At 47.1% G+C, this 16,903-nt stretch overlaps 1 protein-coding gene across 2 annotated transcripts; it reads right to left on the bottom strand.

Moving 5' to 3' along the window:
• Nucleotides 1-617: 617 nt before the first annotated feature.
• LOC137884080 (myosin-11-like) lies at nucleotides 618-16,679 on the bottom strand. 2 transcript variants are annotated; one of them, XM_068725766.1, is made up of 19 exons: nucleotides 16,675-16,679; nucleotides 16,512-16,596; nucleotides 15,757-15,935; nucleotides 14,441-14,600; nucleotides 12,405-12,522; nucleotides 7,347-7,445; nucleotides 6,670-6,726; nucleotides 6,517-6,585; nucleotides 6,346-6,435; nucleotides 6,161-6,270; nucleotides 5,472-5,970; nucleotides 5,307-5,399; nucleotides 3,079-5,226; nucleotides 2,811-2,958; nucleotides 2,526-2,643; nucleotides 2,275-2,434; nucleotides 2,086-2,187; nucleotides 1,521-1,607; nucleotides 618-1,428 (listed from the first exon to the last, which is right to left on the bottom strand). In XM_068725766.1, the coding sequence occupies exons 1-19, from the start codon at nucleotides 16,676-16,678 to the stop codon at nucleotides 1,288-1,290; spliced, it is 4,467 nt and encodes a 1,488-aa protein (XP_068581867.1). In that variant the 5' UTR covers nucleotide 16,679; the 3' UTR covers nucleotides 618-1,287. The 2 variants fall into 2 exon arrangements, with proteins under 2 accessions (XP_068581867.1, XP_068581868.1); XM_068725767.1 differs by having other exon boundaries at nucleotides 14,459-14,600.
• Nucleotides 16,680-16,903: the final 224 nt, after the last annotated feature.

The raw sequence follows: 16,903 nt of genomic DNA, 5'->3' as shown, positions 1-16,903 counted from the left end.
ATACAATTTAATTAATTTAATTTAATTTGAATTAATTTAATTTTAAGTAATTTGATTAATTTAAGTAATTTAATTAATTCATTTAAAGATATTAAGCGTTTTTGTTAGTAATCATTATGAAATATATTTTAAAAAGTGTTGTACTGAACCTGTTTTATGTTCTTTTGTTTAAAGTAAAATGAATGTAAAACGTTTAAATGATGGTTGATTCTCGTATAGGAAGAAGTGACAGTTCTGTTTTTACAACACGTTCAATAATGTCAGACGTGAAGTATTTAGATATTTTACTCAAGTAAAACATAAACATACTCCATTACATATATTTATATGTTCTGAAGATCTTGACCTGAAAAGTAACTAAAGCTGTGAAGTAACTGGAGTGGAGACTGGAGGATGAAATGGAATTACTCAAATAAAGTACAAGTACCTCAAAGTTGTCCTCATGTACAGTACTCTGGTTAAAGTCGTCACTTTACTAGCAGTGTGTACAGCAGTACTCCATATACAGACAGTACATCTTCACACGTTTATGTTTACTGATGAATCTGATTCATTTCCTGTCCGACTGTTAGAAGAATGCCAATAAGGGCTTTTATTTTGAAATAACCACTCGCAGCCTGTTTCAGTGCTGAACTTTATTTTTCAGGATGACTTGACGCTCCTCTTCCTCTTCCTCTTCCTCCATAGACAGCGCTGACCGCTGTCAGCGGGAGCCTGGATATAATAACATTATATAAATGGACTTTGATTTAAATCTGTCATTCATGAACATCCGTCTCGTTAACAAAATAAAATACAACGTGACCCTAAATGTCAACCAGTCAGTGTTGGTTAAATCTGCCAATATCGTTTAGTTAATAAAAAAACATTTATATTTTTAATACTGCAGTTTACAAATATAAAATACAAGTAAATGTACCTGTTTGTTATTTTTAAATGAGTTTAATTTAAATTATTTAATTGATAAAAAATAAAATACTTGGACCAGTTTAACGACGACGCTTACAGCAGAGGTTAGAGAGCGACACACACGTGTTACAATAACACAATGACTGTACAGACACAATACACACACACAACACACAACAGGGGGATCATTTCAGGGAAACACATTAAAATAACTTTCAGTTTCACAGTAAAAACAAAGGTTAATAACGGATGTAAACACAGAGGGAGGCGGTTAAAGAGGAGGTGGGATGAGAGCGTGCTTCAGAGCTCCTGCAGTCACTAGATGAGACGTCAGACGTCTTTGTCTTGAGTGTCTGTTGTGGGTGAAGCTGGAGGTCTTCAGGCTGACGTCTGGTCCAGAGCCTGATGAGCCAGCCTCAGGTTCTCCCTCAGCTCGTCCAGCTCTCGCCCCGCTTTGGCTCTGGTGACGCTCAGCTCCGCGTAGACGTCAGAGCACTTCTTTGAGGCGTTCCTCTTGTCCTGAAACGTGACGGACACCATCATACATACATATACATATATATATGTATATATATACATGTAATAAGCTGCTGTCGGTGTGTGATTCTCACCCTCTGCGCTGACTGCAGGTCGGCCCTCAGAGACGTGATCTCCTGCTTCAGACACTGAACCTCAGACTCCTTCACTCTCAGCGTGATCTGAGACACAAACTATGATAATCAGCTTCATATCTTCAGAGAAATAAATGATGTAAAGAACCTGAGAAGAAACATGAACATTAGAGTTCAGAGCTTCATGGAAACTGAACTAGAGGCTCATAAGAGAAAGTGAATCTGTCTCCATTCAGATCACTCTATAATAATAATAATAAACCTTTTTATTGACTTTATTTGAAATGTTTGACAAGGAGCAGCAGAGGAGCCACAGGTTCAGTGAAGACACGTCTTCATGATGGAGGCTCTCCTCTAATCAAAACACTTCTCTTCATTTCTAGAGAAGAAACATTTGATTATTTTGTAATTGCCGGTGTTTGATCTTTTATTTATTACTGAGATATTACTGAGGTATTACTGAGGTATTACTGAGGTAGTATTACTGAGGTATTACTGAGGTGGTATTACTGAGGTATTACTGAGGTAGTATTACTGAGGTATTACTGAGGTATTACTGAGGTACCTCCATCTCGTACACGTCCATCCCCTGGCTCAGAGGCAGGGCGTCCTGCTTGGCCAGAGAGCAGAGTCTGGTGATCTCTGCTGCGAGGTGACCGCTCAGCTCCTGGACGACAGAAACAAACAACAATGAGGCTCCAGCTGTGGAGGAGAACATGTGACGTGTTCAAGGAGGCGTGTCGGAGCTCTCCACCTGGTTCCTGGTCCTCAGGTCCTGGTTCTCCTGCTGGCACTGACACAAGGCCTTCCTCTCGGCATCCACGGCCTGGACCAGATGTCCGTTCTCCAGACACTTCAGAGAGAACTGCTGGGACAAAACCTCCAGCTCCCGCTGGTACGACGCCAGCTCCTCACTTCACAAACACGGAGACATGAAGATCAACGCTCCATAAGAACACGTTAAAACCCTCGAGACGCCCCAATCACAAGGTCTACGAGGCGTACCTGTGCTGTCTGTGTGCCTCCTCCAGGTGAGAGCTTCCTGTGCCGCTCTGGGACTCGCATCTCTTCTGCACCTCCTTCTCCAGCTCCAGCCGGTGAGCGTTCTTGATGGCTTCGATGGCTGAAACAAGGTTTAATGAGATTATTAAGGATTCGTACGTTGAACGTCAGAAGCAGCTCGACACGAGAACACGTACAAAGGACTCAAAGCAAAAACTAACGTCCATAAAACTGTGCATCTTCCTCGTAGGCAGATTTTCAGAGTAAAAGTCAGGAGCGATTGCTCACCGGTTGCAGTGGCGGCGCTCTCCTCCTCCAGCAGTCCGTCTCGCTCCACCAGGAGGCGCTCCACCTCCCGCCGGTGTCGATGCTGCAGTTCCTCCACCACCTTCAGGTGAGACTCCTCCATGGAGGCGAAGCCGCGTTCACACGTCACCTGGAGACGTCGACACGACCCACACTTAATAAACGTCAGCATGTTAAAGACGAAACACGTTCCTCTGTCAGACAGCTATCAGAGGTTAAAGGTCATACGGTTCATCTCAGCTCCTCTCACCTTCAGCTTTTCCATCTCCGTCTCGTGTTGCGTCTGAACAGAACTCATTCTCCCATCGAGCTCCTCTTTCATCTCCTCCGCCATGACGGCCAGCCGCTCCTCCAGCTCCTCCACTCTCCTCCTCAGCGCCGAAACCAGCTCCGCCTCCGAGTCCGAAGGATCCGTTCCCTCGTGCGTCGCTTCACTTTCCTCCGTGTTTCCTTCTTCCGCCGTCTCCTGGATCTCCAGCCGACCTCCCGGGCTCTCAGCCTCTTCCTCCCCGGTTCCACCTGTAACACTTCCATCTGCCACATGTAGCTCAACATCTGTGTCCCATAGGTAAGCTTCTCCTGTCTGACAACAGCTGTCCATCACCAAAGACGAGGACGGCCGCTGTGCTTCTAGGTCTGACACTCTTGCCCTCAGCTCCCTGTTTTGGTCCATCAAGGCGACACAGTTGCTGCAGACGAGAGAGGAAGCGAGCAGTTCCCGCTTGGTTTCTTCTAGTCGCCTCTCGTACTTCGACTGAAGCCTGCTCAGATGACAGCAGTGCAATGCCTCCGTTGCCGCAGAGTGAATGAAACCGGACCAGGGGTGCCGGTCGGAGAGCCGGTCGGCCGTCAGCTGCAGTTCGTCGCGAGCCGAGGAGCCGACCGAGGAGGCGAGGCGCTTCAGCAAAGAGATCTTCACCTGCGTGGCGCTTCTGAAATACTCCAGCTCACACAGCTGGCTGTTGACATCCAACATCTGGTTGCTTTCCGTCTCACTTGCGATATTCCAAATAACGTCCAGTTGTTCCTCACCGTCGTCGGTCTGCGTCTCAGAGAGCAGGCGGTGCCCTAGAAGCAGCATTTGTTTCTCCGCCATCATGCGCTCCGTCGCCTCACTGAGGAGCTCTCCCACAGGTTCCTCCTCGCGAAGCTCCTGATTCACCTTCAGTCTGTCCAGCAGAAAACCCCAAAACTCCTCCTCCCACCTCAGCTGACTCTCCACGGTGGCCGTCGCCTCCTCCTCCTTTCTCAAACCGACGTCGAACTTGTTCATCACCTCCAGTAACTTCTCCAAAGCTTTCAACCTCACGACCATCCCGTCTATCACTTGCCGGATCCTTTCTTCACCAGAAGCACCTCCGTCGCTCTCTCCATCTTTCAGCCTCTCCTCCTCCAGCTCTCGACTCAGCCTCCTGACGTCGGCCTCGGCCTCGGCGGCCGTTTCCCTGCATCGTTCCTCAGCTTCCCTCAGCTCTGCGTTCTGCGATCGGAGCTCCCTGCAGCTGAGCTCCGATCGGTCGAGCTTCCTCTCCAGCTCCGTCAGCTTGGCCTCGGTGGCCTCGAAACACCGGAGCAGGTACCCCTTGTTCTCCTGTCCCGTTTCTTCCGTCTCTTTCGGGACGCTCGGCTGCAGCAGCGCCTCCGTCTCCCTCAGCTTCTCCTCCAGGGAGGCGATCGTGGTCTGGGCCTCCAGGAGCTGCCGGTCTCTGGAGCTCAGCTCGCTCTCCAGATCTTCCACCCTGGTTCGTCCCGGCCGTTCCACTTCAGGGAGGCGACGGGGTTCGGCGTACCTGCTGCAGAGCTCCGCTTTCAGTCTCTCTATCTCGCGGTCGGCCTCCGTCAGCTGGTTCAGCATCTCCTGGTTGCGTTGGTTGAGGGCCTCGTTCTGGCCGGTGAGCAGCTCCACCTCTTGGGAGAGCCTCCTCACCGTCGCCTGGTCCGGAGAAGAATGCAGCTCCACGCAGCAGCCGAGCGAGTCGTCGTCTCCCTCTGAAGGCGTCTCCAGAATTAACGAGCTAAACTCACCGTCGTGTATTTGTGTTTCTGAGCCGGGGACGCGCTCACGCTCGTCTCTGTCCAGATGATTCTGGTGGTTGAAGTCCGTTTGTCCGTCGCTCGGAGAAAATAGGAGTTGTTTCTCCGATGCAGGCGATAACAACAAAGGAGCGTTTTCTGTCTCAGGAAGCAAATCTCCCAGTTCCTGGAGGTTTCCCTCCGCGTCGTGCAGCCAGATGCTGGGCGTCTCGGGCGACTGGAAGCTGAGCTGCTCCTGTACGTCGACGAGGTTCTGCTGCTGTAGAAGCTCTCTGGATCCATTGCACGCGTCCTTCGGGGTCTGCGGCTTCTCATTTGAGTCCGATGGGCAAAAACCTGCTTCGGGAGTCAGAGGAGGGTCCGGCTGAGGAAGACGACATAAAGAAGCATTAGCGACCACACGGGTATCGAAGACGAGTAGCTGAGGAGCAACGTGAGGCGAACCTGCTGCGTATGAAACCCCGCTGTACTCAGCTGAGCCTCCAGATCCAGCCTGTGACGCTCCGACTCCACCAGCTGAGCCTTCAGATCCTCCACCTTCAACAGAAACCCAGTTTGTATACAAAGCGTCTCACATTCATCTATCATGTCTTGTTGTGAGGCCCTCACCCCCTTCCTGTAGCCGTCCAGCAGCTTCTCGGCCTCCACACAGTCTTTGTCGTCGGGGATCAGCGGGACGTTTCTCTCCAGTCTGAACACCGTCTTCTCCACCAGCTTCCAGCACTCTTCGATCTCTTCTTCCACTTCCTGCTGAGATTTGGGACTCAGCGCTCTGACGCCGCCGTCTGCCGTCGGACCTCCGATCGCCTCCCAACCCAGAGGGAAGCCCAGCATGCTCTCGTACCTCCTCCTCCTCTGCTCCCTCCTCTTCCTCCTCTCCAGCTCCCCGGACTCCAGCGAGCCCGGAGCTCCGGTCCCCCTCTGACGATCCGAAGCTCGTCCGCTCTGCGGCCTGAACTCGGCCCAGTCGAAGGTCTTGTAGCGTCCCTCCCGCCGCCTCTCCGTCACGGTCCTGTGTTTGGGGCGAGGGTCTCTCTCTGCGGAGGCGTCAGCGGAGTCCTGAGTCACGTCTGGTTTGGGGAGAGCTTCGGGGGGGTGGCCGGGTAAACTGCACCAAACACGGAGGTCCGTTAGGATGGAGAACGGGACGATACGGGAATGCAGAGAAATTCATTCTTATAATCAAGGAACTGTTAAAAATGTGAGGATTTACTTTTTCTTGTAATACTTTGAGTACATTTAGCTGATAATACTGGTGTTGGTACTGTCATCTCCACCATAAGAGTGAGTAGATGTACCTGGCCACATCCGGGGCTCTAGCCGGACGGACGCTCTTCATCAGAGCCTGGATCCAGTTCCTCCGTATCCCCGAAGTCATCGCCGACAGCGTGAAGACGCCCTTTGGGGTCTGAAACAAACATTTTGGTTTACTTTGCCGTTGATGCAGAAGTCTGCTTGTTCAGGGTAGGAGGTGTTTTCTTACGTAGATCTGGAAGCCGTAGTTCCTCTGAACCTGATACTCAGACACGCTGTAGCACTTGGTCAGGTCGATTTCTCCCTCCAGATCTGAAGCCTGAAGAAAGAGACAAAGACGTTTGAGAATGAAACACTTCTTCTTCTTTTGATTCTATATAAAGACCTGATATTAAAATACCTCCTCAGCCACTGAGTCCTTGTAGCACCTCAGGCTGTCCATCGACAGCACAAACCAGTACTTCTTCCACTGGAACCCAAAACACAAACGACATGATTAGAACTCACTCAAGTCAAGAACTTAACTTTAGTTCAGGAGGCGCTGAACGTTTACCTGCTCATCTTCATCCAGCTTCACCATCCAGCCTTTTTTAAAGTTTAATAAATCTGGCTGTAAAGAAAACACAAAGTCAACACGTTGTGTGTCAGTGCAGCAGCTCAACGGTCGTGTTACTTTGTGTTACTTTGTGTTTAAGTGGTTCAGAATATGTGAAACTTTTCATCTTTTCATGTTTGCAGTGGAGAAAAGTACTTCAGCACAGAGTTTAAGGTACTTATACTACAAGTATTCTAGGCTAGCTTATACTTCACTTCATTTCAGAGAGACATATTGTACTAAATGTTTCTCACAGTTAATATTTTCACTATTTCTACAAACCAAACAATCAATCGATTAATAATGAAAATAATCTTTTCACATCATGAGTAACAATAATCTAATAATAGAACAGACACAGTTCATCATTCTAACTACATGAGAATACTTGTATTTGTGTTTTCACAGTGTAGTATTATTACTTTCACTAAAGTAAAAGGACGTGAATACTTGTAATACTTCGCTTCACTGAAGTATTGAGCGTGTAATGAGCTGCGCGGCCTCTAGAGGTCGCTGTCGGGGCGGCCATGTTTCTTTTATCTGAGGCGTGGTTTGAAGAGGTTACGTCTCTTCGCCCCTCTGGCGCAGCAGCCGCAGACAACGAGTGAAAAACCCGGTTCTGTCCGGCGTCTCACCGTCATGACGGTGTCGGACGTCCTGCGGTCCAGAGACTTGGCTCTCCTCTGGGGCGGGGGGACGGCGAGCTGGGCTACGTCTCCACAGGACTGGAGCTTCTGAGGGAAGTAAATCAAACCATGACAACTCCAGAAAGTTAGTTTTTTATCTGAAGACGTGAGGTGTTTTCTGAATCAGAGTGTGTGTGTGTGTGTGTGTGTGTGTGTGTGTGTGTGTGTGTGTGTGTGTGTGTGTGTGTGTGTGTGTGCCTGCATTCCATCAAGCAGAGTAACCGATAGTCTGGATCCTTGGCAGAGGCGTCAGCTGGAAGGATTAGGCCCGGCTGCAGAGCACCGCGGGGAGCTTCTCTGCACCGCCTGTTAAACTCTCGCTCACACCGACGCTCGGCTGCGCGCAGACATCTGCGCTCGGCTGCGCGCAGACGTCTGCGCTCGGCTGCGTGCGATGCATCCAAACGGTTGTTTGTCCCCGAAGCTTTGAGGCTTCTCGTATTGAAAGTGACGAGTCCAGAAGCACAGAGCGGGATCACGCTGCTCTCTTTGAAGTGTGAACTACACAGCATTAAAACAACCTTTCTTCCTCTTATGTAACCACTTCAACGGGGAAATGAGCGCTTTGAACGTCACAGAACCATCTTTGTGCTTTTCTTTTCCTGGCATTTACATTGAGAACTATCCAACGCTCACTGATCTCCCTTTCTTCTTCTTCTCCTCCTCAAACAATGGCTGACCGCTGCACACAGAGCCCGTCCTCTGTTTGGTGAAGAAGCCTCTCAAAGGGGGGGGGGTCTTGTGAATCTGGGCTCTGAGGCCTGAATGAACTCCGGACCGGCTCTTCTGACCTTCTCCTGGCTACCAAAACAAACGCTGCCAAAGACGCATAAATCCTCACATGGGATGAAATGTGCTGCTGAGTGTATTTAAAGGGCAAATCCTGTGGAATGAGCTGCTCTGTTTAATCAAAGATTAACAGTTGCCACGGCGACGACCATCTGGGTCACAATGGAACGCGCTGCGGTCGCACTTCTACCACCGCGTTCTACGTCAAAAAGACAAAAGTGTACCTCGTTTCATTTGTGTTGAAGCACAACAAACATCAAGTGAAGACAACAGACAAAGCTTCACATTTAAAGACATGAAACATGAAGTCAAAGCCAGCAGAACTTCTGGCTTCATGCTTTAGGTCAGCGGTGAGCTTCAACTCCTCTAACGTCGCTCATCCTCCATAACACGTTTTAATACCTCTCGCTGGATCACGGGATCACAGGAGCATTGAGGGTAAATCCATCTAGTCGGGCTTCGCTCACAACAAAAATGGCGTCTCCTGAAGAGGTTAGCGTCGACGCTGCGTTAGCGTCAGTCACATCAGAGCTGGAGAGCATTTCAAAGAAGAGATCTTTTCTTCTCCCAGCTGGCTTCCATAAGAGTTTGAGTGACGGGCGGTTCGGACCAATCACACGCCTAGTAATGCTTTAAAGGGCCGGCCCCCTTTTTTCCCCAGACAGTTGCCAGTGATGACGTCACGATAAAGTGCTTCATGAAGCGAGATCACCAGTTAAACCAGACGCGTTTCAGTAAGTCAGGAGGATTATATGGAAATTGAGCAAAGTTTTCAGGCTTAGCCGAAACATCCGTCAAGAGGTTTAAACTTAATTCCATGATTAAAATCTGAAGTCACTCTAAAACATCTGCACAGTCAACAGTTTTTAAACTACAGCTTTAGAGTGACGCTGCAGCCTCGTCGAGAGGAACAATTGTTCTCTCTTTAAACGTCCATAAACCACTTCACACGTCACATGTGGACGCTGTAAGTAGCTCAGTGACAGAGAACTTATCAGGAGAACAGCTCATTATTGACTTCATTGTACTTATTTTAGTTGTTTAACAGTAATCAGATGCATCTTTAACGTTCAGCGCTAACAGCAGGAGGACGTTCACGTCATGAATAACAGCTGACTCGTCTCTACTCTGAGACTCTGAGACTCTGAGACTCTGAGACTCTCTGAGTTTGATCGTGGAGTGATTTCATTAAGCCCAAAGACGGCCGATTGACCCACTGATGGAGGCTCAACGTTCGGCTTTAGTTTCATTGGCTGAGCTTCTGTTAACAGAGACGGACGAGTCTGAATAGAACGAAAACAGGTCAAAAAGGAAGAAATAAAAAGGAAAACTGAATTGTAAAGATGTATATTTACCTTGTTTTGCAGTAAATGCCTTTTTTTTGTAAATGTCTCTTTATTAACTTTCATGTAATTATTGTTTTTTTTAATACTTTTTTAGATCCTGTGTCAGGAAATGTCCTCTTTTGTGACAAATTGAATTTAAGAAGAATTATGTGTAAAATGAATGTAATGAGCAAGAAGCCGTTAAGAAGAACTGGGAATGAGATCAAAGGTTTCCTGAAGATAAGCCTGACTTACTGAGGTAAACCTGGTTTAACTGGTAATCTTTAAGCTTCATGTTTTTGTTAATACCGTCACACGCAGACACACACTTGTTAACGTCTCCTCGCCTCCTTAATCACTAGGGTCTAGCCCGACAGCGCACAGTGACTGTCCTTCACAAACAGATGTGCGACTCTGTGTGAGTTCATCAGGTTCAGTAAATACAGACCGACACGCCGGCTATTTCAGATTCTCGTAAAAGACACTCCTTGAGAGTTCCCAGCGTTACGTCTGGTTCTGTATCTGAGGAATCCGGAGGAAAACGTGTGCGAGAGGAACGCCGTCCAGATCACACAGAAGAGACGCAGGCGAGCTCAACAGCTTTAAGGCATCAAAACCAGTTCTGTTCACAAACGAAATGCAGCTCCGAGTGAATCACCGCCTCTCTCCCTCCCACCTGCTGACACATGCAGCCCCTCACACACACACACACACACACACACACACACACACACACACACACACACACACACACACACAAGCCTCGACGCGGCAGGGTCGACTCGTCCACGCGTCTCGTGCCAAACCCTCGTCACCTTCTTCTCCTCCTCAACGTGAGTCGTGGAACACGTGCCGGTGGACGACCGATCGGCTCAGAGAACGCCGTCGTTAAAGCGACGGCGTTCTCTAACAGCTGGTTGTTGTGTGAAGCGTGTTCAAACCGGTCCGGCCCGCGGCCTCAGCCCAGCGCAGGCCGAGCACAGCTGGGAACAGAACTAGGGACCGACTCAAGATTAATCAGCAATTCATTTTTATGGCAAATGGAAGCAAACGACCGCAGTCAGGAAATGGGTTTCTTTAATCGTTTGCTGATGTGGCCCTAAAAATGTTATTATTCATGTTCCTACATGCTACAAACACACTATTTACTACCGTAATAACAGTCACTTCTAAAAGGGATATTTACGCTTTTCTCACCTGGTTGAAATAATAAATTGGCCTCAAACACAACGACCTCATAACTCTTCTACCTGCAGACAAACATGCCAGCATCTCTACTTCATGTTCCCTTTATTTTCCTCCCATCAGCCTGTAAAGCTAAATGTTAGCTTCATTTGTACCGTACGAACGTGAGAGCAAAAGAAACCAGCAGAGCTGCTCCTTTATTAACAGAGACGCTGCACGACGTTCGCTGGTGTTTTTCACAGCGATGACAAAAATGTATGCAACGTGCAGAAACCTGCAGGAATCATACAATCGTGTAGCTTCGGTGATTTGAAAGTATTCATTGTATGTTGTCGAACAGAACACGCCTCCTCGGTGACTAACCTTGAAGGTATTTTGGGAGGAGACCCCGTGACGGACCCAGAACACGTTGGAGGGATTACGTATCGACGGCGTCCAATCAAAACCATGTGTGTCCAAATTTGGTGATTTTTAATCCAAAAGGAGGAGAAGGAGATCTTTTATGGGTCTTTAAGTGAAACCACTAAATTAAGTGTTTTTGGACCAAATTGTCGTTCTTCCCTCGAGAACGACAAACCTTTAAGGGCTTTTTATTTCCGCAATAGAAACGCTAGAGTGATGGAAGACGACCAGCTGGGAGAACGGCTAGTTCGCTACGCTCCACAAGCTCTCTTAGCTTTTTTTTAGAAATACGTAACATAACTCTGTTACACGCCACAATCACGGAAACACCATTAAAGTGCCGTCATGAAAGTACATTTTGAAATTTTAGTTCAAATCGCTCTTTGGCCCCCTGGGTTAGCCATTGTGCTACTGGGTTAGCTGTTGTACGACTGGGTTAGCCGTTTTGCTACAGGGTTAGCCTTTGTGCCACTGGGTTAGCCATTGTGCTACTGGGTTAGCTGTTGTACGACTGGGTTAGCCGTTTTGCTACAGGGTTAGCCTTTGTGCCACTGGGTTAGCCATTGTGCTACTGGGTTAGCTGTTGTACAACTGGGTTAGCCGTTTTGCTACAGGGTTAGCCGTTTTGCTACTGGGTTAGCCTTTGTGCTACGGAGTTAGCCTTTGTACGACTGGGTTAGCCTTTGTGCTACGGGGTTAGCTGTTGTGCTACTGGGTTAGCCTTTGTGCCACTGGGTTAGCCGTTTTGCTACAGGGTTAGCTCGCTAAGCGGTTCCCGCTTGCTCTTTGCCTCAGTGGTTGTGAGTTTATGAATGAGTTAACTTGTGGACTTCACTGTCGGTCCATTCATCCGTGTTTTCGTCCATGTTTTTGAGTTGTCTGTTGTTTACACGGCTAAAGGTTTTTTAAAAACGTTGATTGCTGGTGCTGCACTGGCTCATGTGTTGGACCGACTAGCATACTTACATTATTACTGAACGAAGGTCCGTGTCCTCTAACCCCCCACATCACCGACTATGAAACCACGAGGCCACAGCTGCCACAGCCATCACCCACCGCTCCACTGCTGCATCTATTAATTATGCTGACAGGGAGGATTTGAGGTTGTAGTGAGTCTTTAAGCTGCATTTTAAATAATTTTGGACTATATGAAAAATATACATGAAAACAACCGTGACAACTTCCTACTTGACCTCAGGATCCATGAGGAAGAACTGGGCGACTCCCGGTAACTTAGAGAAAATGGATAGTTTGACCTGTGTACTGTCGACGGTATACCGTAGTACTAAACGTGTACTGGGGTTACCTCTCGCTTGCTGGTGCGCGCTTCACTCCTGCCCATCCTGGAAACAGCTGTTCCTTCTTCCTGCTCTTTGTCGGTGGCCTCCGATCCCAGAAGCCTCTCTGTGTGACATGTGCCATTGCTGGAAAACATGAAGAGCTAATGAGTGAAACACTGTATGTGTGGCTCCCCTGACCTCGCTAACACAGAAGTGGGTTCTGACATAATTTCCCCCCACTTGAACACTGAGGATGACAGCTTAATAACAGACTCCTAGCAGCACCTGTGCAGAAGAAAAGAGCCCTGAAGACACCAGATCTCCCACTGTTGTTGTTGCTATTAAGAGACTAAATAAGAGCCGACATCCTTCCACTGGTGTCAGAGGTGTTTTGTGTAGAAGTAGAGAAGGAATTACACCGGCCGAATACCTCAAAGTAACCTGATATAATGTACACACAACTGTCAAGTGAAGAAAAGCACTGCTGTCATCTAAAATATGGGTTTAGTATCAATCGATGTGTGCTGTTGATCTCCAGCATGACGGTAACATTTACATTCTTCTAATTTAAAGAGTTCACATGTTGGCTTGTTTGCTTTGAGTTGGTATTTTCAGTTTAGTTGAGTTTGGTTTGATTGCAGTAAAGTTTTGTGGGCCGTTTTTAATTCCATCAACGTCAATCCATTGGTTAATTCTGATCATCTTAATCGTATCGTGAATCAAATAAAAATACCAAAACATATGATTATACCTCATTAAACGTGAGGATTTACAAAATGTCTTTCTTGGATAAAGATCTAAAATTACCATTTTTGCTTTTTTCACATTACTTTTAGTATTTTTTAATCAATGATTGATATTTTTCAGTAATCAGTAAATTAACTAATAGTGAAAACAAGAGAGCAACATGCTAACAATGACGATGCTAACATGCTGACAATGACTATGCTAGCATGCTAACAATGACGATGCTAGCATGCTAACAATGACGATGCTAACAATGACGATGCTAACATGCTAACAATGACGATGCTAACATGCTAACAATGACGATGCTAACATGCTAACAATGACGATGCTAACCTGCTGATGTTCAGCAGATGTAATGTTGTTTATCATCTTGCGTTAGCATGCTAACATTTGCCCCAAAAAACGAGAAAGTCATTAGTTGGGTTTTTTTTCAGGAATTCGGTCATACATCAAACACATTGAACAAACTAGAATGCTGAAGTGATGATGAAGAGACCAAAGTTATTACGAATCATCCTGAGGGGAACATGAATCACTCGACCACATTTAATAGAAACAGTTGTCCCTTAAAACCTCGTTCCTGTTAGCACAGGTCTGTAAAAACCTGAAACATCACATGATGAACTCTGTAACTCTTTCGGTACATGGTACAGATATACATAAAACATATATGGATGTATATATATATATGTATATATATATACATATATATATATATATATATATATGTATATATATATACATATATATATATATATATGTTTTACGCTCTGACTCTGAGCTTCCAGCTGAAGTCGACCTCCCCTGACAGCCGGGCAGACAGTCAGTGTGAAGGTCCTGAGAAACAATGGCTCAGATATCCAATTACACCAGCGTTTTGGAATTTCTGACCTTATTTGGTGGGGGGGGGCATTAAGTATTTTGTGTTTTTTGTTTCCCAAAAAGGCAGCGAGTGAAGCAATGAGATGTGCTCTCCTCACGTGACCGGTTCACATGCTGCCGGGGCTCAAGCTGGGAGGGATTCTTGAAGCTAAATTTAAGAAAGCAGCAGTCAGAAGTCTAATGGAGGGGTAGAGCCTGAGCCTTTGATCTGGTGTTTAGCGGTGTGCGATGGCTGTTTGGCTTTATGCTGGGGGGAAGCAGAGAGGCATTGGATGTCCTTTGTGCTAATTGCTTGCACATTTACCCCCTTTTTCCTCCGCCGAGGCGCTTCCAATGGCTGCTACCAACAGAATGCATAAGAAGATAAACACCACATGGCTGACAAACACGACATGTAACAGTTATTCATCAACAATGGCTGGAAACCTACTTCCAATGCGTTTCTGACCTCTTGTCCTGGCTCTGGTTCTTGTTGTTCGCTGATGTTTGGATGCTGTTGGACTCAGCCGGCTGGTTTCTACCGGCGGCGTCGGTGTTTCCACTGGTCACCAAATCCAAGGAGGCGGGCCTCAGGTAGCTGGATGTGTTGCCTGGAGATAGAAAACACCACAAAAGGGTTTCAGACCGTTAAAAACAGCGAGAGCAGGGACAGCCAGGATGAAATCATTCTGTATTTAATCACACAACACGACGTCAGGGTTCACACGCAGTCCTGTGGCTAAAAGCCTCCAGAGTTTCCTCTCTCAACGTTTCACTTCATGATGAACTGTATTTCTCTCAGGATTAGGAAAGTTAAACGAAGAACCTCAATCTGTCCTTATGGATAAAATACGAAGAGGTTTAATATTCAGGGTTATTCTGCCAGAACCACAAACGATTGATGACAGAACACGACATTCTGAACCAAATGTCATTTTGCTACATTTAAAGCTTCTATTGAGGTTTTTGAATGAAGCTTTGAATGTCTGCCGTCTTTATTTACGCGAAATCACCGTAAACAAAATCTACAAAACAAAATCCTCAGTTTGAATAAAGTAATTCAATCAAATTAAATCAACTTTTGTGAATGAATATAACTCGTCTGTGTGTGAAAATGTCTTTTTAAAGAATAAACGGCAACAAATATGGATTGAAGCAGAATGTTTTGTTGAACGGTTTCATCTTAAAGACTTCAACGATGGTCCAGGACTGAGGGAAATCCGACTGAGCGTCTTTCAGGAGACGCCCTCCGTCGCTCTAATGAAGGCCTCTACAGGCACCGTCAGCAGGAGTTAATCCAGACCTTTATGACGGGACCGGTCCAGACCCTGCAGTAAGTCTGACGCCAGACGGGTGCTGCAGTCCACTAAGGAGAGAATACCCGTCCCTGTTTAAGAGCTCTTTATCACGTGAGGCTTTCATGATGCCGGAAGGTTTAAAAACAGACGTTTTTTTCTGCTGCACATCTCTCGGTGTGTTTCTGTCTCTGTCTATGGAACTTCCTGCTTCAGCTCCTCCGGCCTGTTCCCATGATTACAAGTCAGTGCTGGGTCAACATGCCTGGTAAAACGAGGGCTAAATGAAACGTATAAACAAGCTGGAAGTGTGAGAACATCTGCAGGACGTTAGGACAGAGAGAGAGAGAGAGAGAGAGAGAGAGAGAGAGAGGGAGGACAGGAAGTGGCTGTGATTGGCCAGCGGACATAAAGGCCTGGGTATGTGTATGTGTGTGTGTGTGTGTGTGTGTGTGTTTTGCTTCTGCTGCACCTGCAGGGGTCTTCTCCGGGCCCCGGGGGTCTGGGTCTGGGACAGTACACTCGGGGGTTTCACCCGGTCCACCTTCCTGCTGAGGGTCTTCCTGCCACCGACCGCAGCCGGACTCCGCAGCGTTCTCCGAGGACGGAAAGACCGGGATCGGCTGCAGACATGTTTGCTGGACTGGGTTCCTGATGTTTAAACAAACAAACACATTCAGTAACATGTTTACAGAACCAACAGTCCAAAACCAGGAATGATTCATCCGTTAATCTAATCGTTGATGACTCAGCATAAAAATAAAGAATCTTTAGTTCTTGTTGTTATTAAATGTACAAATATACAAGCACAGAAAAGCACAATTCCACACATTTAAATGAAGCTTGTTGGAAACAAGAGAAGAAAAAAAAAAAAGCCCAAATGGAAAAAGGGTTCATCCTCTGGAGAACATGAATCTCTGCTCAATAGAGGTTCTAGCAGCTTTAAGGACGGCAATGGTTGGTCCACCACTCTGGTCCAGACTGAAATACCTCAACGACGACTTGATGGATACTTGGTGCAGACATTCATGGTGCCCAGAGGATGAATCCTACTGATCGGTGATCCTCTAACTTGTACTTTCCCGTTACCAGCAGGTTGACATCGGTGGTTTTGGGGGGGAAGTGTCTCATCAACAACAAATGTTTCATCGACACGGTTTATCCTCTGAGGACCATGAATATCTATATTGAATTTTATGGCAGATCGATGGACGTTTGCTCCACTACCTGGGTGGCAACAGGTTCCACTTTGCGTCTTTTCTTCTGAGTCTGCTTGTTGGTCCGCAGATAGACGGCGAGCTGTTCGGTCCACCTGGTCAAAACAAAGGCGGTTACAGAGAACCCTCGGACTCACCGCTCCTGTGATCGCTCTACGGTTCTGTATACCGACCCATTGATGATCTCTTTGTTGTCACCGCGGATGAATATTTCCTGCTCCGGCGTGGCGATGCACAGCGCGTTCCTCTGGCCCGTCTTGGGCTCCGCATCCACGACGTCCGAGCACAGGTTCAGGTTCACCGTGCCCTGAGGGAGAGTGCTGGGCTGGAGAGAGGGAACCACAGAGTCTGAGTCATTCTGGTGAGCTAGTGAAGAGATCTGGCTTACTTCAGAGGACTGAT

Source organism: Cebidichthys violaceus, unplaced genomic scaffold (assembly GCF_023349555.1).
Source record: "Cebidichthys violaceus isolate CVI_PGR_0920_01 unplaced genomic scaffold, fCebVio1.0.p SCAF_36, whole genome shotgun sequence".
Classification (NCBI taxonomy): Eukaryota; Metazoa; Chordata; class Actinopteri; order Perciformes; family Stichaeidae; genus Cebidichthys; species Cebidichthys violaceus.
Note: the sequence above shows the minus strand (reverse complement) of the source record. Positions and strands in the feature narration are given on the sequence as shown.

Bases quoted from the DNA above. Each gene is read 5' to 3' on its own strand.
- LOC137884080 (XM_068725766.1), bottom strand. The intron at 14,601-15,756 runs GTGCAGCAGAAG...TTCTATCTCCAG, and splicing joins CCCGGAGAAGACCCCTGCAG to GCAACACATCCAGCTACCTG. The intron at 5,227-5,306 runs GTTCGCCTCACG...CGTCTTCCTCAG, and splicing joins CGGGGTTTCATACGCAGCAG to CCGGACCCTCCTCTGACTCC.